This window comes from Castanea sativa, chromosome 10 (assembly GCF_040712315.1).
Source record: "Castanea sativa cultivar Marrone di Chiusa Pesio chromosome 10, ASM4071231v1".
NCBI classification, from domain to species: Eukaryota; Viridiplantae; Streptophyta; class Magnoliopsida; order Fagales; family Fagaceae; genus Castanea; species Castanea sativa.
In genome coordinates, this window is record NC_134022.1 from 20,886,655 (window position 1) to 20,909,617 (window position 22,963).

General features: G+C 35.5%; 2 protein-coding genes across 2 annotated transcripts; one reads left to right on the top strand and one right to left on the bottom strand.

The window, feature by feature from the left end:
* Window positions 1-3,285: 3,285 nt before the first annotated feature.
* On the bottom strand, window positions 3,286-6,033 carry LOC142612203 (uncharacterized). Its single transcript, XM_075784318.1, has 3 exons — window positions 5,943-6,033; window positions 5,169-5,221; window positions 3,286-3,744 (listed from the first exon to the last, which is right to left on the bottom strand). Exons 1-3 carry the CDS (start codon window positions 6,031-6,033, stop codon window positions 3,286-3,288), a joined length of 603 nt encoding a protein of 200 aa, XP_075640433.1.
* A 12,442-nt stretch (window positions 6,034-18,475) lies between these two features.
* Window positions 18,476-20,025, top strand: LOC142612771 (EID1-like F-box protein 3). The gene has a single exon (XM_075784924.1). The coding sequence runs from the start codon at window positions 18,597-18,599 to the stop codon at window positions 19,452-19,454; it is 858 nt and encodes a 285-aa protein (XP_075641039.1). The 5' UTR covers window positions 18,476-18,596; the 3' UTR covers window positions 19,455-20,025.
* The last annotated feature ends 2,938 nt before the right edge of the window (window positions 20,026-22,963 follow it).

A 22,963-nucleotide genomic window follows, 5' to 3' on the forward strand; every position in this document is an offset into this window, starting at 1 on the left:
ATGGCAGTCTTGCCCATGCCATATTCTATCAAGTTGCATCCAAATATGCCAGTTTCCAAGGCTAGTTTGGTCATTACAGGGAGAAGAAGCCTAGCTCATGTCAATGTAGCTTCAACAACCAAAAATCTTCAGCTAGTCAGCAACTCATTTAGAAGCATCACGTTCCAAGAATTCTCTGAGAGGCAAATTAAGTTGGTTGCAAACCCAACTTTGACGAAAGATACCAGTGAGAGTGATTGTCAAAGCTGGTTTTCTGATCCAAATGGTGGGAATGAAAGTCACGAAGGGCTAGAGAAAAAGGTAGGTCACGTAATTCAGAGGTTGGAAACAGTTGTAGAGAGTGTCATGGAATTGGAGATACAAAAGTTCAATAGAAAAATCAAAGGAGATGTAACATGTGAGCAAAGCATATTGGTGGAAAACATGAGCAGGGATATTGTTAGCAAGTTCTTGGAAAAACCCATTAAGTATTTGAGAAGTAATGGTGGAAATTTGGATGAGAAGTTGAAGGAGATGAATTTTCTTGCCGGCGTTCTTGAAGAATAATCATGTTTGACAAAGGACGAATTCAATGCTTAATTAGATTTTTTGTTATTCTTCAATTATTTTTAGGATGAATTAGTACATTTAAGTCCCACATTTTAGAACTAGTTTTAAATTAAATTATTCATTTTCCAAAGTTTCAAACTAAACTTATAGTGCCAAAAAGGCTCATTCAAACTATAAATTAATTTCACATCAAGCTGTTTGTAGAAATGTTTAAACAAAGCGACGTTGTACCGCTTATTGAGTGAAATCATTTTTATATATATATATATATATATATATATATATATATATATATATATATATATATATATATATCCATGTCAGATCATTTTGTTTAAGTATTTTTGGTTAACATATTCTATTACTATGGTAAGGATACAGAAACTGGCCCCCAAGGTAGACCCTTCAAAATTATCTTACAATAATTCACACAATTTAAATATAAGCAAACAACAGGGAATAAATACTCCACAATGGGAAACACAAGTACTGGGTTCCTTCAACCATAAACCTTTCAATTACAATTTCAGATGTGACTCTTAGGAAATTTCTTTATTCCCATGGTGTCACCCTTGACCTCTCTCTCTCTCTCTCTCTCTCTCTCTCTTTCTCTCATTCTATTTCTTTTTCTCCTTTCTTTTCTGCATGCCTTTTCTTTTGCCTCCTCCCCTCTTTTATAGTTTTAGTCCTTGTACTTATCACTACAACTGTCTAGCACCCATCCAGAGTCTCAGAGACATTTTCCCTTACTTTATCGGTTTCCTCTCCTTCTTATCCTGGAATTCTGACTTCCAGGGGTTGGGTGTACTGTTCAAATTGTCTTATGTGCATTCAATGCGACAGAGATTAGGTAAGAACCTCATTAATGCGGGCAAAAATCTTCTCCCTTATTGGGTATTCTAGAAGCTTCCCGTGATTACCAATGTCTTCCAAAAGTCATACATTGATTATCTGTGCTCCACGCCTAGGATAGATTAGTGCTTTCTCTTTTCCATGGGAATTGGTTTATATCTTTTCGAGCATTCCTTTCAGTACACAGGCTAGTATTAGAATTAGTGCTCTTAAATCCTATTGTATGATGTTATGTATGACATTATGTATAACTTAATGTTGTGATTAACAAAATTGTTTTATTATTATCTAAAGTCCAAACGCGTATGTACCCGGTCAACAAACTCAATTAATTTCTTGTATATATATATATACCTAGAACCATTCTCTCTTCACAATGTGAGGGTAAAGAATGCTAAATTTTAGGAGTTCTCATAGTTTTTTATTTTATATTTTTTAAATCTGGGGTGTTTTACTTGTATTCCGATGAAAAATGAATAAAAATGGCTAAATTTTAGGGAACAAAAAATTCATAAATTTTAGGAGTTATTTTTTTGAATTCAAAATGAAATTTGTTTGAGCTTGGTGAGAGAGTGTAATTGTGTGTGTGTGTGTGTGTTTAACAGTTTGTTTCTTAAAAAAAATTGAAAATTTTTATTTGACATCTATGATCCAATTTTTAAGATAAATTACCCTTAATTAATGAAGTTATTTTTTAACCACAAAAAAATCCAGTTCAAAGAGAGGAATTCTCTTATAGATAGTACAGATCTCTAAATAGTACTTATTTTCTCTCTCTCTTTCTCTGTCTTTTAGCATCCTCTTGATTGTCCCCTTCCATTTCTCTTTCATTTTTATTTTATTAATGTTGAAGCCACCTTAATTATATATTAGGAAACCAAAATACATCTAACCTACCTTGCCCTTGACTTGTCTTGCACCTTTTTTTTCCCCCTTTTTTTTTTTGAAAGAAGGGATGGAGCACCCCAAATCCAATCTCCCCCCGCTAATTGAATTTGTGGTTTGAATTTTAAAGATTATTTAATTAAAAACTTTTGAAAATGTGAGGTTTAAGTTTTTTTTTTTTTTTTTTTTTGAGAAAGATGTGAGGTTTAAGTTGAAACAACATCTAAACTATTAATTTTATTTATCTTTGTGTGTGTATATATATATTTTTAATTTAGTTCTATTAATTTTATTTATCTTTGTGTGTGTGTGTGTGTGTATATATATATATATTTAATTTAGTTCTTTTCATAGTTATTAATTGGAAATTTAAACAACATTAAATGTTTTTTTTTGTGTTGTTATTTTTTTAAGTCTCACAATTACTCAACCTGCATTTAGCATCTACTACTGCCTAAATAGTGCCCCCACAAGGTTTTGGTGTCTCTATTAGGAAGATCCAAAGCTTGATTCCCCAATAGAAAATTGTTTTAATTGAATTATATATAGTCGCATTTTGTTAATTTTTTGTTGAGAAAGAAAGTTTTTTTTTTTTGAGAAAGCTTCAACCTATGATGTTCGCTTTTGATGATAGCTCTTTATCATCAGACTAAGACACCAATTGGTTTTTGGTATAGGCGAGGATTGAACCCCAAATTTCTTATTCAACCATTAGAGTCTTTACCAATTGAGTTAATTGAGTTATAAGACTCTTGAAAATAATATGTACAATTAAAACACGTGATTTTCTTATATAATGATTATGCCTTTACCACAATAGAAAGAGAGTTGAGACAACAAAATTGAGAGCAGGGAGACTATTTGCACACATGTAGGAATTGAGGCAAAAATGAATAAGCCCATTTTTTTTTTTTTTTTTTGAGAAAGAAGTTCATGAATATTATTAATAGGCAAATCCGCCTGATAAGCAACAAGAATTTGGATAGGAGCATCTTCCATCTAAATAGAAAAACTAGTGACATGACGTGCATGTCTAGCTAGGTTATGAGCTATAGAATTACCATCCCTACCAACATGTAAAAAGCAAATACAATTAAATAAGCCTGCCAAACTTTGAGCATCTCGAACTAGAAGACCAAAAGAAGCCAGAGATGCTGAGTCATCCTTAAGAGCAGTCAAAGAGTCACCTTCTAGAATTGCTTTGTCCAATCCAAGCTCTAAAGCAAATTCAAGAGCTCTGCAGGCCGCCAATGATTCTAGTTCTTCAACCGAGTTCTGGAAAGGTATATTATGAGAAAGGGATGCCATTACCAAGCCACTGCTATCACGGACAATCATGCCAATACCTGCTATGTTATCTTCATGGAATACAGCTGCATCGAAGTTTATTTTGTAGAATTCATCAGGTGGAGGAGACCACCTAACCCGAGGTCTGACTGGAGCTGAAACTTGGCTGGACTGATCGAAAGTCCATTAGAGATTCAAAGCTCGCTGAGGAACCAAGTTTAAAGGCATAGCTGGTGGAAAGGTTCTGGCCTTGTTTCGTCTATACTATATTGTCCATACCAGCATTGAGAAAAATTTCACATTGCAGTCTGACTCTAGAACATGATGCAGAAGTTGTGAGAAATGTTAAAACCTGATTGTGTTCTTGAAATTCCATTGTGGATCATCATCCCAAACTTGCGCCAGACTTGGACATGACCACAAGGCGTGAAGGACATCTTCTTGATGGTGGGAGCATGGAGAATAGGTTGAATCCTCAATCACACAGCAACGGACCAGGTTGGACTTGGTGGGAATTGCATTTCGGCAGGCCTTCCACAGAAAATTTTGCACCTTGCAAGGCAGTGCTATCTTCCAAATACTTTTCCATAGAGAGTTTGTTAGTCCTATCTGCTGTTGTCTCAGTGTAGTATTATTCCGAGCTTCAGTTTTGAGGAAAAAATAACCTGACTTTGCTGAGCATTGTTCGGATTGAACAAAGGGCCAGGTGAGGACATCTTCACATGTGTTTTAGCTTAGAGGTATTTTCTGAATTTGCTCAGATACTTCTTGGCTGAACACATTAGGCAGAATAGAAATATCCCAAGCACGAGTGAAAGGATTTTTGAGTGAACTTACAGTGGCATTTTGCAATTCAGTTGGCAAAGGGCCTTGCAAACTTGGGGCAGTAAGTGAGGGCAGCCATTTTTCACCCCAAAGCTTAATAGAGCTCCCATTTCCCACTCTCCATTTGACCCCTCATTTGATGACCTCTCCATCCTTCAATATACTCTTCCATGCATAAGATCCCCCATGACCCTCCTTAGCTTCCATAATAGTGTAGTTTGGGAAAAATTTAGCTTTGAAAACTCTATAGAACAAAGAGTTTTTATTGTCTAAGAGTCGCCAAGTCTGTTTTGCAAGAAGTGCGTCATTAAAGAGAGGAAGCTCCTTCAAACCCATACCACCATTAGATTTTGGCTCACACATATCCTCCCATCTAACCCAATGAATCTTCCTTCAATCGCCTCTTTGCCCCCACCAGAATTTGCGAATAAGCCCTTAAATTTCATTGCAAAGACCAAGTAGAAGTTTAAAGCAACACATTATATAGGTTGGAATTGCTCGGACCACCACCTTGATCAAGATTTCTCTTCTAGCTTGTGACAATAATTTTTCTTCCTACCCTTGCAATTTTCTCCAAACTCTTTCTTTGATATAATCAAAGCTTGGTTTTTTGTGCCTCCTTATGAGTGATGGCAAGCCCAAATACTTGTCATAGAGTTTTATTTCTTCCATTCCTAATGCTTCCTTTATTTCTGCCCTGACAATATTTGCGGTGGATTTGCTAAAAAAGATGGAAGTTTTGCCTCAATTAAGTTTTTGGCTCGACATACTTTCATAGGACTCCAGAATTTGCAAAACTTTTTGGCATTCACTCCTGCTAGACCTGCAAATCAGTAAGCTATCATCTACAAATAGCAAATGAGTTAGTTTTGGACTCCTTCTACTTAAGCCAAATCCATGGATAGTCCCCTCCCGTGCTGCCTTAGATATAAGGCTATGAAGACCTTTTGTACAAAGTAAAAAGAGGAAGGGAGATAAGGGGTCTCCTTGGCGAATTCCCTTTGAAGGCCTTATCATCCCCTTTGGTTCACCATTCACTAGAACCGAATATGAGACTGATTTTACACAAATCATCATGAGGGTTATCCATTGTTTATTAAACTCCAATTTTCTCATAACCTCCTCCAAGAAAGACCACTACACCCTATCATATGCTTTACTCATGTTTAATTTCACTGCCATATAACCATATTTGCTAGATTTATGATTGTTCATACTATGAATGGTTCCAAAGGCTACAAGAATATTGTCAAAAATCAACCTAATTTTTGTGAAAGCACTTTGGTGTTCTGAAATAATGGACGGTAAAATATTTATGAGTCTATTAGCTAAAACTTTTGAAAAAATTTTGTAAAGGACATTACAAAGGCTTATAGGTCAGTAGTCAGAAACGGAGGTTGGGTTTTTTATTTTGGGGATTAGGGAGATGAAAGTATGATTCAATGGGTGAGAGAGAGTTGCTGAATTGAGATAAGATAAAATAGTATTTGTCACATCTTCACCAACAAGAGTTCAATAATTTTGATAAAAGAGGGGCGGCATACCATCAGGACTTGGAGCCTTAAGAGGAGGCATTTGTTTAAGCGCTGCTTGCACTTCCCACTCCATAAATTCCTGTGACAATTGGCTGTTCATCTCGGTTGTGACAAGTGTTGGAATTGAGTTTATATCATTGTCTCCAAGAACTAGATTTGATGAGGTAAAGAGATTTTGATAAAACTCAATGAAAGCTTCGGCTATCTCCTCAGAATGATGAACCCATCTTCCAAGTGAATTGTTGATGCCTGTGATTCTACTTTGACGGTGCCTTTGTGTTGCTCTGCTATGAAAATATTTGGAATTCTTGTCGCCCCCAACCAGCCAGAAACTTTTTGCTCTGTCCACATTTTGTTTTCTTTTATCATCAACTCGTTGATCTCCATTGAAAGCTCTCTAACTTTGAAATTGACACTAGATTGGATGGCCTCCTTTTCGGACCTAGCAAGTAGTTTCCTCTTCTTAAGTAACTCTCTTCTTCCATTCCCAAAATCCTTCCGGCTCCATTGAGTTAATTCGAGACCACATTTATCAATTTTTCTCATCACTTTGATGTTGGGATCACATGGAAGTGAGCCTCTCCATACTGCTTCTACAGTTCTTCCACAACCCTTATTCGTTAGCCACATTTCTTCAAAGTGGAAGGGTCTTGAGATTGGAGGGGGTTCAAGACCATCGGGCACTATCTATATTGGGATATGATCCAAAGTAGTACAAGTTAAGTGATGGAGATGGACCTTAGTACCTGCAAAATTTTGGAGCCACTCATTTGTGCAAAAGGCTCTGTCTAACCTCTCCCAAATTGACCTACCATTAGCGAAGTGCTTGCTCCAAGTATATTTTGAACCCAAGTAGCCAAGGTCCATAGAGCCACAGGCATTCAACCGCTTCCCGAAAGTGTTGCATCTGACTATGACTCCTCCTACTCCCCCTCAAATTTTCATCGCTTCTAATTAACTCATTAAAATCACCTGCACATAGCCATGTAATTTAAAACTTCTGATTTAGACTTCGAAGAAGGTTCCAAGACTCAATTCTTTTGAAAGTTTTTGGTTCACCATAAAAGCCAGTGAAACGCCACTCATCTTCCATATCCTTATTGATTATCACATCAATATGACTTTTATCAAACCCCTCAACTGTAACAACTATTAATAATCTCCAAAACAGCACCAAACCGCCGCCTCTATTTGTTCTTGGGACTATAAACATATTCTCTAATTGTATCTTCCTTTTCACATCTTTTAGTCTTGCATCTGCCCATGCTTTTGCTATAAACACGACAGATGGATCTTTTGCCAGCACAATCTCAGCAAGCTCATTTTCTGTACATGGTTTCTCAAGCCCATAACAATTCCATATTAAGCAACTCATTGCGATTGGCGGGGCTGAACCATAGTCTCCACCATTGAATAAGAAAAATTCTCATCATCTTTCGAAACCAATCTACGTTTGCCAGGTAACTCCAGATGATCATCTCAGTTTTGCTTGCCACAAATAGGTATGCTATTGGTGCTGCCAACACTAACCCCTGCACTATTTTGTTTCTTGAATCTCCCTTTAACACTCAAGTTGATGTTGGAGGTAGGGTTAATTTTTGGAGAATCCTTCAGGTTTTTCCCACATGTATTTTCTGATTGTGGCTCACGTGTTACTTGCTTACTCCCCTCACGTGACTTGCTTCCTTCAAGGATTGCATCACGATGAGATTGAAGATTTATTTTCCCACTTATTGATGACAGCGGTTTCATCACCTCACCAGTATGCCGACCATATTTAATCAGGTTGTCGTCAATTTCCTTTGTTTGAATTTCAAATAATTCTGCCGATGTAACTGAAGTAAGGAATGAGGTCTCAGCCTTTGAATGTACCACCGAATTAATTGGAGATAAATTAGGAGTGGATCCATTGAAGATAGAGTCCCTATTTGGAAAGGAATCAATTTTGGGTGGTAACGCATTCTCCAATTTATTGGTTTCAGAATTTTCCAGATCACCAACTTTAATGCCTTCCCCTCCTTCCTCATCGGTTTTAGTTTCCATGTCTAACAGAATCACCTCCAATGGACCACTCATCGGTGTTCCCACCACCGATTCAGATTGTGCCCGAGCTTCCTGTGGTTTATATGTGTTAGTATGGAGTGAATAATAAATTGACTACTATTGTGACCACTTGAACATGATATTAAAGTGGGGAAAATCCTTGAGTCTCACATTGAAAATGATAGAGAATATGAGTTTTGGGCTAGATATTGGGTTGGGCTTTAGGCATGTGTATATTTGGCCCACTTATCCAATTAATAATAATATTTTATTATTTTATTTTTGAGTCAGTAAGTTTATATACAACAGTTAACTCTGAAACAGTGTTTCAGTTTTAAGTTATGTATAATTTTTCATAGTCCCTCATTTATAAATAAACTACCTTTCAGAAAACTCTCTCAGTGAGAATATTTTTGTTCATTTCATTTTGTGTCAAAGAGAGAGAAAGGGACATTGAGTAGTTCGCAGAACACGACCTTGTGTGCTTCGTTTTCATACTATAGATCATTTTATCCTGGGAGGCAGAAGTCCGTGAGTTTCAAAGCACTACAGTGATTGTGCGAGGGCGAAATCTGCTTTAAGGAGATTGTGTCAAACACAAAACTTGATCTGAATCATCCATCCTTCACGCATTTGGTCTGTGAGTTTTTAATTATTTGCAGATTTCTTCTTAAATATATTTAGTATTTGTTTATTGCTTTTGTCTATCACATCTATTTGTGTTATTGTTTTTTTTCTTAGATTTGTGTATTGTTCTTTTTGCTTTATTACAAAAATAAATTGTTGAAATATATCTAACAATCTTAAAGAAAACTTTCTTTAATTTATTTTTGTGTTTTACGGTGAAAGGGATTTTTGTGTTTGTTGAAAAAACGCTAAATCGGCAGTTGTTTGTATTCCTGCGCAAAACTGGGTTTGTGTTTATCTTATCGTGAATATCTATCTTCTTTGTTTTTCTATAAAGTTATTAGTCTTTGTCTTCCATTATGTTTTGGTGTCGGTTTGACCATTGTTATTGTTCGTAGATTTTTGTTTTTGTGGGTTCACTGTAGATATTTGTATAGCTTCATTGGTTTAGTGTTTTTGATATTATTATAAGCATTGGATAAAGTTGATTTCATGCTTGACAGTGTTGGTGGTTTTGATTATATTATATAATATTAAGCTTTTTTGCCTTATTTGCTTGGCTGGGCATTATATAGATTCTGTAGTTTAGTGTGTATGTATTGTGCTGCTCTTTTTCTGCAATTTGGTGTTGAAAAAAAAAAAGAAAAAAAATTTGGCTTGACTTTCTTTTTTGCACAGTAACTTTTGGAAGTTAATTTTTATATTTATTCTTAACCTTGGCTAGTTTTGAGGATTTAATTTGTTTGAATTTTGTTGAACACAAGTGTCAAACAAAATTGTTGTGAATCATGTTGTGGCTTAAACCAACATAAACATTTTTGCGTTGATTTCTGAAGTGAACTTGGTAGGAGGAAATACCAAGGAATGGTGGGTGGGCACTGGGACTACTCGCCATGTATGTTTAAAAAAGAAAATATTTTCTACATATAATCCTGTGGGTCATAAAAAATTTCATGGGAAATTCCTCAAACTCTAAGATTGAAGGAATTGGAAAGGTTGTGCTCAAAATGACTATAGACAAGTTTCTTACTTTGAAAGATGTACTGCATGTGCCAGAAATTCAAAAAAACCTTGTATCTGGCTCATTGTTGAGCAAGAGTGGTTTCAAGTTGGTCTTTGAATCTAATAAATTTTCTCTCTTTAAGAGTGAAATGTATGTGGGCAAAGGATATTTGAGCAATGGCTTGTTTAAGATGAATGTAATAACTGCTATTGATAATAATAAGAGTACATCTTCTGTTTACATGCTTGAGTTATCTAATGTTTGGCATGGTAGATTGTGTCAGGTTAATTATTATATTTTAGATAAATTGATAAATTAAAATTTATTGCCTAAATAAAATTGATTTTAATTATAAGTGTGAAATTTGTGTGGAAGCTAAAATGACTAGAGCATCTTTTAAATCAGTTGAAAGAAGCATTAAACCTCTAGATTTAATACATAGTGATGTATGTGACATGAAATCTATACAAACTAGAGGTGGTAAGAAATATTTCATCACTTTCATAAATGATTGCACTAGATACTGTTATATGTACTTGCTAAGGAGTAAGGATGAGACAATTGAGGCATTTATGCAATATAACAATGAGGTTGAGAATCAACTCAACAAAAAGATTAAGGTTCTAAGGAGTGATGAAGGTGGGGAATATGAATAACTTTTTAGTGAGTTATGTTTATAGCATGATATTGTTCATCAAACCACTGCACATTATTCACCTCAACAAAACGGAGTTGTTGAAAGGAAAAATAGAACCTTGAAGGATATGATGAATGCGATATTGATAAGTTTCGGTTTACCGCAAAACTTGTGGGGGGAAGCTATTCCGCCAATTATATTCTTAATAAATTGCTTAGAAAGAAAACCAAGAAGACACCATATGAATTATGGAAAGATAAAATGCCTTCCTATCAATTCTTAAAGGTGTGGGGGTGTCTGGCAAATGTGGATATCCCTACTCTTAAAAGGATAAAGATAGGATCAAAATCAATGAATTGTGTTTTCATTGGTTATGCTCATAATAGTAGTGCATATCGGTTTCTAATTCATAAATGTGACAATCCTGACATGAATGCGAATATTATTATTGAATCAAGGAATGCAGTATTTTTTGAAGAAACATTTCATTACAAATCCACACAAGTATTAAGTTTTCTTAAGAGAAATTTTGAGTTTACGTCTAGTACCTCTCATGATCAAGAGTTGATGGAAGAGAGGAATGAGGTTGAGTCTAGATGTAGTAAGAGGGCTAAAATATCAAAATCGTTTTGTTCGAATTTTCTAACTTATATGTCAATAGTGAGATTCCATCCTTCAAAATCATACATGGGAACTAGTGGATCTTCCACCAGGTTATACACCTCTAGGATATAAATGGATATTCAAGAGGAAATTAAAGGTTGATGGATCTATTAACAAGTACAAGGCAAGACTTGTTGTAAGGGGTTACAAACAAAAGGAAGGTGTGGATTATTTTGACATATATTCATCTGTTACAAGAATAACGTCCATTCGGATGTTGATAGCTATTGCAGCATTGCATAACCTAGAGATACATCAAATGGATGTAAAAACAACATTCTTGAATGGTGAATTAAATGAGGAGATTTATATAGAACAACTAGAGAGGTTCATTGTTCCTGGTTAAGAAAAGAAAGTGTGCAGGCTTGTTAAATCTCTTTATGGATTAAAGCAAGCTCCAAAGCGATGGCATGAGAAATTTGACAATGCAATGACGTCAAATGGGTTTAGAATCAATAAGTGTGACAAATGTGTGTATATTAAAGATACTACAAATGGCTATGTCATTGTGTGTCTCTATGTTGATGATATGCTCATTATAGGTAGCAATAATAATATCATCAAAGCTACCAAGAGAGTGTTGACTGGTGAATTTGACATGAAAGATTTAGGTGTTGCAGATGTGATACTAGGAATGAAGATTTCTAGAAAATCTGATGGACTTGTCTTATCTCAATCACATTATGTTAAGAAAGTTCTTGAGAGATTCAAGAAATATGATGACAGTCCAGTGAGAATACCTATAGATGTAAATTTACATCTAACTAAGAATAAAGGGCAATGAATATCTCAATTGGAGTATTCGAGAATAATAGGCAGTCTTATGTATATAATGAATTGCACTAGATCAGACATAGCATATTCTGTTAGCAAACTGAATAGATACACTAGTAATCTAGGAGAAGACCACTTGAAGACATTAGTTAGGGTTTTGAGGTATATGAAATACACCCTAAACTATAGGTTGCACTACACTCGGTATCCAGCTGTACTAGAAGGGTATAGTGATGCTAATTGGATATCCGACACAAAAGACATTAAATCCACGAGTGGATATGTCTTTACTCTTGGTGGTGCAGCGGTATTTGGAAGTCTTCTAAACAAACATGTATTGCTAGGTCCACAATGGAATCAGAATTTATTGCATTGTACAAAGCAAGAAAAGAAGCAGAGTGGCTTCGTCATTTCCTGGAGGATATGCCAATGTATAAAACCTGTGCCCTCTATTTGTATATATTGTGATAGCAAATCAGCTATTGGTAGGGCACAGAGTCATATGTACAACGGTAAGTCTCGACATATACGTCGAAGACATAATACCGTGAGACAGTTGCTCTCTAATGGAATTATTTCCATTGACTTCATAAAGTTGAAAGAAAATATAGCGGATCTGTTAACCAAAAGTTTGAGTAGAGAGCAAGTAAACTGCTCATCGAGCGGAATGGGGTTAAAGACTATAACATAAAAGTCTCCGGGATGGCAACCTAACCTAGCTGACTGGAGATCCCAAGATCTAGGTTCAAAGAGACAACCGGATCGTGGAGACTAGTTTTATCACTATGGAGATAACATCTCCCACCTGTTCCTATGATGAAATAGTGATGCCTATAAGCGATGTTTAGGGTAAGTTTTGCTTTTAATGATTCTTATATCTTAGAATTCCAAGTGGGGTATAGCAGAATACTCTTGATTAGAGTCACTTATATGAGTGTAAAGTGGGCTGCTTCCATGAGAATTTCAAGGCTGAATTCTCCAAAGCACTTCATGAATTTACTAGGATATGTTCAGGGCTGAAATGAACACAACTATAAGAATGAAAAATGTTCAAAAATGAATTGCGTGAATTCTATTGTATACATAAACGGCTGACAGTTTAAAAATATCGTGTTCACTGATTAGCTAGTATATCCAATAGTCTTTCACAAAGGAAGGTTCAAAGCTAAAAGCCACCTTTCCCGATACAGTACTCTTTTCTTCTACTCTTTCTATGTCTGCATCATCATTTGCATTGTGCTTTATCAATTTCCATTCATGTGGGGGATTGTTAGTATGGAGTGAATAAGAAATTGACTCCTAAAGTGACAACTTGAACATGATATTAAAGTGGTGAAAATCCTTGAGTCCCACATTAAAAATGATAGAGAATATGAATTTTGGGTTGGATATTGGGTTGGGCTTTAGGTATGTGTGGACTAGGCCTATTTATCCAATTAATAATAATATATTATTATTTTATTTTTGAGTTAGTAAGTCTATATACAGCAATTATCTCTGAAACAGTGTTTCAGTTTTAAGTTACGTATAATTTTTCATAATTCCTCATTCATAAAAAACTACCTTTCAAAAAACTCTCCCAGTGAGAATATTTTTGTGCATTTCATTTTGTGTTAAAGAGAGAGAAAGAGACATTGAGTAGTTCGTAGAGCATGACCTTGTGTGCTTCGTTTTTGTGCTGTAGATCATTTTATCCTATGAGGCAGACGTCCGTGAGTCTCAAAGCACCACAGTGATTGTGTGAGGGGCACTACTTTAAGGAGATTGTGTCAAACACAAGACTTGATCTGAATCATCCATCATTCACGCATTTGGTCTGTGAGTTTTTAATTATTTGCAAATTTCTTCTTAAATATATTTAGTATTTGTTTATTTTTTTTTTCCTATCACATCTATTTGTATTATTGTTTTTTTCTTAGATCTGTGTATTGTTTCTTTTGCTTTATCACAAAAGTAAATTGTTGAAATTTATCCAACAATGTGTACCTGATTTCCTGCCCTTGAAAAAACTAGGGACATAAATGACTGACTTTCCCACTGTCGTATACGGAGTTGCCTTCAAACTAGAGCTAAATTGTTGTTGTTCTGGTAGGAGTGTGCCTTTGCTATCAAGCCACAGATCGCAATTCTTGTCACTGTGAGTCAGATGTCCACACTAGAAGCAAAAATTCGGCAATTGTTCATATTTGAAGCTCACCCAATTCTTGTCTCCATTATCCATTGTGATTACCCTGCCTCTGCAAAGAGGTAGTGTAACATCTATTAGAATTCGAACTCGGATGAAATAACCTCCCTCATCGTCCACTACTTTCGTAGATTTCTGCACTTCACCGACAGCTTCACAGAGACTTTCAGAACCCTGTGATCATTATGGTTGCGAATCTTGAAACCATTCGTGGATTTCCACAACTGTTTGAAGGTTCTTGCCATGGCCTCCATATTTAGAAACCATGGGGTTAGAAATCGTGCAGCTAGAATGAACTCACCAGAGCGTTGAATTTAATAGTTGCTCCTTTTTCTTTTCTTTTTTTGAAAACAATTTAATAGTTGCTCTTGGAACTACATCTGGTGCAATAGACTGTTGCACCATGCAATAGTGATTAAATAGGTGAGATTCTTAACAAAAAAAAAAGGTGGGATTTAAAAGTTCAAATTCTCTGTTAATCTCAGCTCTTGGATAGGGGAAAAAAAAAAAAAAACCTTTCAAATTTTATTTAATTTTTACTTTTTACCTTCCAAAATTTAATATCTCACAATTGCATTGTGTAATTATATTTAGGGCATATTTGGTATATTGAATGGGGATTACAATTGGAATTGTAATCTTTATTACTGGGAAGTAGGAATAAAATGTGTTGTAATAGAATAACTAAAACTATTCATAAGTTTGATTGTGAGTTGTAACATTAGAATAAAACTTAAGATCTATTTTAGAAAATATATTACTCAAACAATTATATTTTCAAGAAAATATGTTTTTAAATTTGAGAGAGATGGTTTATTTTTTGATGATTTATTTTCCATAATTATTATGTGCATATGAAAAATTTGTTTATTAAGAAATATATTAATTTCAGAAATTATTAAACACACTTAAGAAATAGTTTACATCCCTTTTAGAGAGAAATAGTAATTCCTCATTTTAAAAATTAGCAATATAAGGAATGATTATTCCCTATAATAAAAACATAACCAAACTACTGAATAGCTAAAATTATAAAAATAGCTATCATATTACAATATCTATTACAATCTACCAAATATGCTCTTATTCTATAGGATCCCCAAATCCATCCGGACCATCCCCCTCTCTCTCTCTCTCTCTCTCACACACACACACACAACTCTATATCGGCATCACGGAACTTCACTGAGTACACATAACAGTATAAAACTATTGTAGAATCTTGTCACTTAGAAAACATCACGTTTTGTAGTTATATGGCCAAAGCCCTCCTGTATTCATATCTTCTCATCATATCCCCTAAGAGTCAAAATCACAATACTTGATACCAATAACCAATCTTTAAGAGCATTTCCAAATTTTACCAGCTCAAACCTAACCAATGGTAATTTGTATCACCATTTTTTTCCTCTAAAATTGGAAGACTGAACTTTATTCGGCTAACCCATTTATTCGGCTCACTTGATTATTTCAGACCCTTCATCATCATTTTACTTTGTTCAATGTTACATGAACTAGTTTGTTTGGACATTTTTGTTATGAATCGTCATTCACCAAAAACATTGTACAACGTTTAGCTATAATTTAAATATTTATTGGGATCAAACATGGGGTTGCTTGATGATGCATTGCTTGCTTAAGCAATTTTTTTTCGAAATAATGAATTGGGTCTACATTGAAATGTTAATCTAATGAATATTTTTAATCCACTTCCAGAACTTAGAAGATTTTATATCAATATCTTTGTTGTGTTGTGAAAGTGATTATTCATGCCATACCAATAATAATCAGGACACGTGTAGGATACACGTTGTTTTGACCCCACTTTGTAGCCATCGTGATCGCACAAAAGCAACAAAAGGAGTATATGTTTTCCCAACCCCAACAACAATAGGAAAAAAAGCAGAGAATAGAATAAAAAAAGTAGTCCATTGTTAAATTGAAAAATTAGCCACGTGTCCAGACAAAGTCTAGTGGGTAGCTTCGTTGCCCACCACGTGTCCTCCGAACTACAACACACAGTCACTTCAGTCCATAACATCATTACCCAACGAGAAGATGCTGGTGTGCCACGTGCCCCCTAAAGGGTCAATTTTTTGTTCTTGGACACGCGGCCCAATGATGCACGTTTGATTCTATCGCATAATCGAAACGAAAAAGGCCAACATGAGAGTTTAAAAAATCTACAATAGACCAAACTGATCCTCAGGCAGCTTTTTGAGGTCAAGCCCATCCCATATCATGGATTTGGATCAGGTGCAATACCTAGGGTATTGCACCTGGTGCAATTTACCCATTTTTCCTCTCAATTTTTTTACCTTTTTTACTTTTTAATTTTAACTTTTTAACTCTCTTTTAATATATTTTATTTAATGGTTGAGATTGAAAGTTACTTTTTTAACTTTCAATCTCAACCTTTAATTACAATTGCACGAGGTGCAATACTCTAGGTATTGCACCTGATCTGAATCCCCCATATCATGGTCCTGAGTCTCCTGACAAAGTAAACGTTAGTTTTTGCACACCTACCCATTCTCTTGTTTTGTTTACCAAACTCCAAACTCTTTTTGCCCGTTTTTCACTTTTTGGACTTTTCGTTCATTCCCTAACCACGTGATCGACGCTAATAAAATTACCATATGAATGTTTAGGAACATTTCTTTTTTCTTTTTTAGTACTATATTTTTTGCAAAAAAATTGCTACAATATATAATTAAATTAGATTGTTACCTAATAAAATTAGTGTTTACCACGGATTCAAATAACTTGAATCATCGAATATGTCAGAAAATTTAAACATTAGACTCAAAAAATCAAGAATACCTAGTCACCATCCTAAAAATAGAATTTAGCAGCTATGACCTAAAAAATATAGTGAGTAATAACAACACTTTAAAAAAAAACTATTAGAATAATGTTTCTCTATCGTAAAATATCTTACAAAAATATAAGTGTGACTCTCGTATCACTAGTGATTGCAAGTTAGTCATGTGAAGGTAAATTCGTTCTCTCTCCATATGGTGATTAGATCGGCCACCATCTTTGATAGGTAGAAAGCAATAATTGCAAGTTAGTCATATGGAGGTGAATTCGTTCCTTCTCCATTTGGCGACTAGACTGTCACCAACAATAATAATTGAGAATGCAACAATTTTAGCAGTACTTAAACATTTGTATGTCACACTAAATATTTGAAAATTTTTCATCAAAAATGTTTTCAGTGTTACAGCCAAACCAACAAGCTAAATTATATCGTTTTTTTTTTTTGTGCCTCTAAGAGCATTTGCATCAGTTGATGCAAAATTTTTGTAAATTTGCACATTTAAAATTTACTTTTTTTTTATTTTATACACCAATTTTTATAAAACACCCACATCAATTTATTTATTCTACACATTTATTGAATAAAATATTCATTTTTTCGCACTGTCATCTCTCTCACAGACCCAAGACAACTCACATAGGCACCATCATCCAACCACCCAACCACCATCATCAAGCCACACAACAACCCAGCCACCATCCCATTCAACCAAGCTACCATCAATGAAATTCACATACCCATTCAACCGAGCCACCATCATCACCATCATCAACCCCAAATCCAAAGATCCAAAAACTCATTTATCAGAGAGAGTGAGGGACAACGGTAAAGGTCAGAGAGAGTGAGGGACATCGATGACCCAACATGCAGCGAGCGACGACGATGACCCAACACGCAGATTAAAGCGAATGGCGAAGCTGGCGGTGAAGCTGACGGTGAAGCTTGAGTTAGAGCTTGAACCCACTGATCAAATAATGAGATCGACGCCCTAAGCAACAAGATCGATGCCTCTATCTTGAGCACTAAGCATTGATTGACACCTTCGACTTGAAGCTTGAGTTAGAGATTGACGCCTCTAGCGATTTATGAGACGAGAGAAAGAGAGTGAGGTGAGAGTCAGGTACAGAGATGAGAGAGAAAAAGAGAGTTGATCTGAGAGAAACAGAGAGGAGAGAGAAACAAATACTAAAATAATAATGGAAGAACTACAGTAACTATGCATATATGCACAGTTACCATAGCAAATGTGTAAATATGTACACTTTTAAAAGCACTAATGTAAAGTATTTTTGAGATAACATGTGTAAAATTTGTGTTTTTTTCTATTATACAAGGTTTTACATCAACAGATGCAAATGCTCTGAGAAAAAACCAAGAAAAACGTTGTGCACCTAAAAAACACTACCAAAGGTGCAAAACACAATCAACTTCTAAAATAATAAATTTAATCTACGAATTACACGTGTAACCCAACCCTATACCCACGTGTGGAATATTACTAGTAGAGCAAAAAAAAAAAAAAAGCGGATAATTCAAGTGGACTCGTGTCAAAACGCGCAAAAAGAGTCCAACACGTAGAACCTGAGATATTTTTGAGCCACTTAAAAAGATCTTTTTCGAATCAGAGCCCCCAGTGGGACACGTGTCCATGATTCTCCGCCTTCAAATCCAGACCCTGACGTAATTCCTCGATTCTCTATCACAGTGTCTCAGCAATACAATGCCAACACGCGTCCCTAAGCCAATAAACAATCGACACGTTAGTATTTCCTAAACCAGTATCTAAGGCACTGTACGAACCAATCCACGCACGCCACGTTTTCCCAAAAATAACCGTATATATAGGAAGCCCGTTAGGAAAGAAGAAACCGTTGAAAACTTGGATTAGGATTAGGATTAGGATTAGGATGAGTGCCAATGCCAACACGCGACTCAGACCGAGTCAAGGCTCCGAGTCGGACGAGTCAGCCATTATCAACGAGCGAGTACTGGTTTTGATCTTCGAGTCGATCAAATGGGACATACATACTCTGTGTTCGACTTCCTCAGTGAACCGGAAGCTCCGGGCCATAGCGAACCGGCTTCTTTGGCGCGAGCTCTGCGTTCATCGCGCTCCGAGAATGGTATCCACATTGGCGAACGGGTCGACCAACAACCGGATCGGCGGTGGATGGCACGCGCTGGCGAAGCTCCTTTTCTTCTGCTGCGGCAGCGAGTCGACTCGGAATTTCAAGCTGAGTCGGGACTTGCCGGGTCACTTCGTGAAGGCCTCGCGGTTTTCGAAAACTTCGGGTCGGAGTTTTTTGAGCAAGAAATGCCGGGGCGATTTGTTGTACGTTAGTGACCCGTGTGAGCACCCGAACCCGAGTGGCAGTGGCAAGGAAGATGATTTGGGGGTTTATAGAGGGGTATTTAAGGGATTCTTGAAATCGAGGACGAGAGCGTGTTTGATCGGACGGCAGGTAGAGCTCGAGGAAAAGGTGAGGTGTCCTTATTGTGGGGCCCCAGTGTGGAGCATGACTTCGGCTCGGCTTGTTCCTAAAAGCGCGGCTCGGCGGCTCGGCTCCCATCACGGCGGCTTGGAGTATTTTGTCTGTGTTAATGGCCATTTGCATGGTACGTGCTGGCTCGTCCCTCTGTCGTCTGATGAGGATGATCTTGATCTTGATGATGACGTGGACGATGATGATGAGGATGAAACTGGGGCTCATGAGGTTGATCACATGGTGGTTAATGGGAGTGCGAGTTCACGTGAGGAAAATTAACTTCGGTTGCTTCCACGTGGCAAGGGGGGGGGGGGGGCTTCGATTTTGATTCTGTGATTTGGTGGGAAATGATGACATGGGGAGTGGATGATTTGAATTTTGGAGTTAGGTTGACGTGGAATATTGGGTTTTTAGTTTTTTTTTTTTTAGTTTTTTTCCAGTGTCAGTGTGCTACTTTTTTGGGGTTACCTCAACTTTCTCAGATCAATATACATACATGAGTTTCGGATATGGGAAAATTTATGTACAGTAACAAAGGTGTAGTATGCTAGTAGGTTAACAATAGGGTAATTATTGGGTATTTTTAGAGCAATGCTCCAGACTCTTATGATTCGGAAGATTGCTCTGGGACTACCAATAATTTTTCTTAACTAAAGTCAAACGCTTTGTTGCATTAGCCGATGAAATATAAATGGTGTTTGAAACTTTGAATTTAATTGGGAAATTGAATATACTACACTTAAATTACCGTACCTAATTTTGACCCTTCTTTTATATTGTTACATTTCATTTTTTGTATGAGTTGAATCATGCTGTTATGTTTCATGTGATTGGTTCTGCTTCCTTTGTATCCAGTTCTTAATTTTCTTCTGTTTTATAAAGATTTCTTATTATCAAAAAAAAAAAAAAAAAATGTTGTTCATGTGATATCGAAGTGGATTCTAATTTTAAAATTTTGTTTTTCTGATGACAACTTGACATTTGGAGTGTTTCTTTATAATCAGTATTGACAATTACATGGACTCTGTCAGGAGAATATGGGGTTGGATCTTTGGAGGGTTGAGATTTTTATTTTTATTTTTTTAATTTTAAGAAAGTCAGGATATATATAAGCTTATATGATTATTATATGTACCATAATTATTGTAAACAAACAAATGTAAATTTGCTTAGTGCTCAATCCTCAAATATGTGTCATTTGATTTGTCAAGATGTTTCTCTGCTGCTTTGACAGCAGAGATGTGTCTATACTTTAACTTCATTATCAATAAATTTGTTTTTTGGAATATTATCTAGCTAGAAATGATAATAGAAAGGTGGTGATAGAAGATTATGACTCGATTTTGTCCCTCTTTATTCGTCACCGCAAAAAGGTCATATTGAAATTGAAGCTCGAAGAGTATTTCTTAGGAATTATGACAAAGTTGGAAGTCCAGGTTTCATGAGAGACACAAGCTATTGTTATGGAGAATTTCAACCAACATCCTACCCACGAATAATAAGCGAAACAGGTTTTCTAGAGAAGCTGATCCTAGCTGCCCTCTTATGTGATTGTTAAAAAGAGACTGCCTCTCACCTATTCTTGCAATGCCATTTGGTAAGAGCATTATGGTATGGGAACTGGTGAAATATTAAAATTGATGTAGTTCAGGATTCTTCTCTAGATCAATGGATGGATATCCTATTTGACCCCCCTGGATTCCTAATTCTGATAAGGAGCAAAGAAGCAAGCTCTTGTTATTTGGTGCACTAGTTAGTCTTTAAGTGGGTTTGGGAGAGCAAAAACCAGACTGTATTTGAGAATAAAGGCCTGCACTATGAACAGGTTTGCAGAAGTCTTATAAAGATTTTCCAAGAGCATTGAACTATGACAAGGCTAAGCCACAACAAAGTGCAATCAAGCTTCTTTTTATTTTAATTTATTAATTATCAAGTGCAATCAAGCTTAATTGTGATGCAGCAATTGGGGTCTTAAAACTCTTCTAGTGTTGCTGTAGCCAGAGATTGGAGAGCTAGTGTTTGTCATTAGACTCATTACAAAGAAATTGGACACCATCACTCATATCCAACCTGAAGTTAAGGCTATCCTGTGAGAATTAAAACTGGCTTCCTAAGCAAATCTTGGAAGGTTGGTTATATATAGAAGGGGAGCAGTTGTATTGAAGTCTAAGAAGCCATGATTCTTCAGTTTCTTGGACAATTAAAAACTTTGTTGCTGGTGCCAAAATGGTATTGTAAAGTTTTGATGATGCTAATGTGAGCTGGGACAATTGAGAACAATGTTGGTAAAAGCGCGCATAGGCTCTTGGAGCCCAGGTGCAAAATGCAAGCACATACTGGATTGAAGTAAAGAGCACTATTTTCTAATAGAAACATTGGTAACATATAATAAAAATAATAAGAGCTCAAAATTTGTATATTTTACCTATTTGATAGAAGCAATTGTATAATTGTTTCTCAAAAAAATTGTATAATTTTAGTAACTTCAAATTTTACGTAAGTTTTTCAATTCTTAAAATTTTTATATAGTAAATTAATAACAATTATTAGTGGTTAATATCATAATGATCTAATCATAGATAGTTTAAACATATTTTGTATAATTCTCTTGTAATTTAAAAGAATATAACCATGATAATTATAATCAAATAATGTATATGATTCAATCAGCATATATCTAAAATTCAAAGGCCAAAAAACATAAGAAATATAAATTAACCTTGTTTGTATGTTATATGACATGTAAAAAAAAAAAAAATTTGTTTGTGTAATTCAACACCTAAGGATAGTAGTTGTGTAGTAATTCATTGGTCTATATTATTTCTTTCAAGATCAAGCAATTAATTTTGATGATCCATATCTAGGAATGCTTTGTGCTTTTTCAAAAAGCTCCAAAAAAATGTGTCTAAGTGCTACATTAAATGAGTTTTTTTTTTGGCCTAACGAAGTGTTGAGAGCTTGGGGTTTCAAGCTTTGAGGTTAATTACACTTTACTCGCTTTTAACAACATTGATTGAGAAGCAATCATAGTTACTTATACCTTAGCTCAATAGGCGCACTTTTAACAACATTGATTGAGAAGCAAACATAGCTGCTTATACCTTAGCTTGGTGGTCAATGCTTAATACCTTCTTTGACTCTTATAATTTAGGGCATGACTTTTCAGTTCTTGTAAATGTGATTTATGTGGAGGCTAAGCCTGTAAGGTTAATGGAGCTCCTCCATATTTGTTAGTTGGTTCAATAAAGTTTTTCCTTTCATAAAAAAAAAGTTGGGAATTGAACCATAGTGTTGACGAAGATTGTTAACAATAAATGTTAGATCATGTTTAACAAACGTTGTCAAATTATGTTTAATAAACATTGTCAACTTATGTTTGTGTCAACTTATGTTTAACAAACGTTGTCAAATTATGTTTAACAATTCATCAAACATGATTTCACCCATAGGCCTTTTGGTCTATGATTTTTATTGATGTGAGTAGTGAACTAGTGTCCATTTAAGATAATGTATTTTTTAATTACAACCCTTTATTTAAAGGGAAAACCCTTTGATTCCAACCACGTTATCTTTGTACATGACTTTATCTATTTTTATGTTTGAGGGGATATGTGTTTTTATTTATTTGTGGCTGCACCTAATAATTTGTTTAGTTTGCCTACGTACCCTTGGCGGGAATCAAGCCACTTCGTAGTTCTTAATTTGAGGTCTTAGATTTAAAGTCTCAAATATGGTTTTGTCCAATTTTAAATGATGGATCTTTAAGTCAATACTTGGTGTTTAATTAA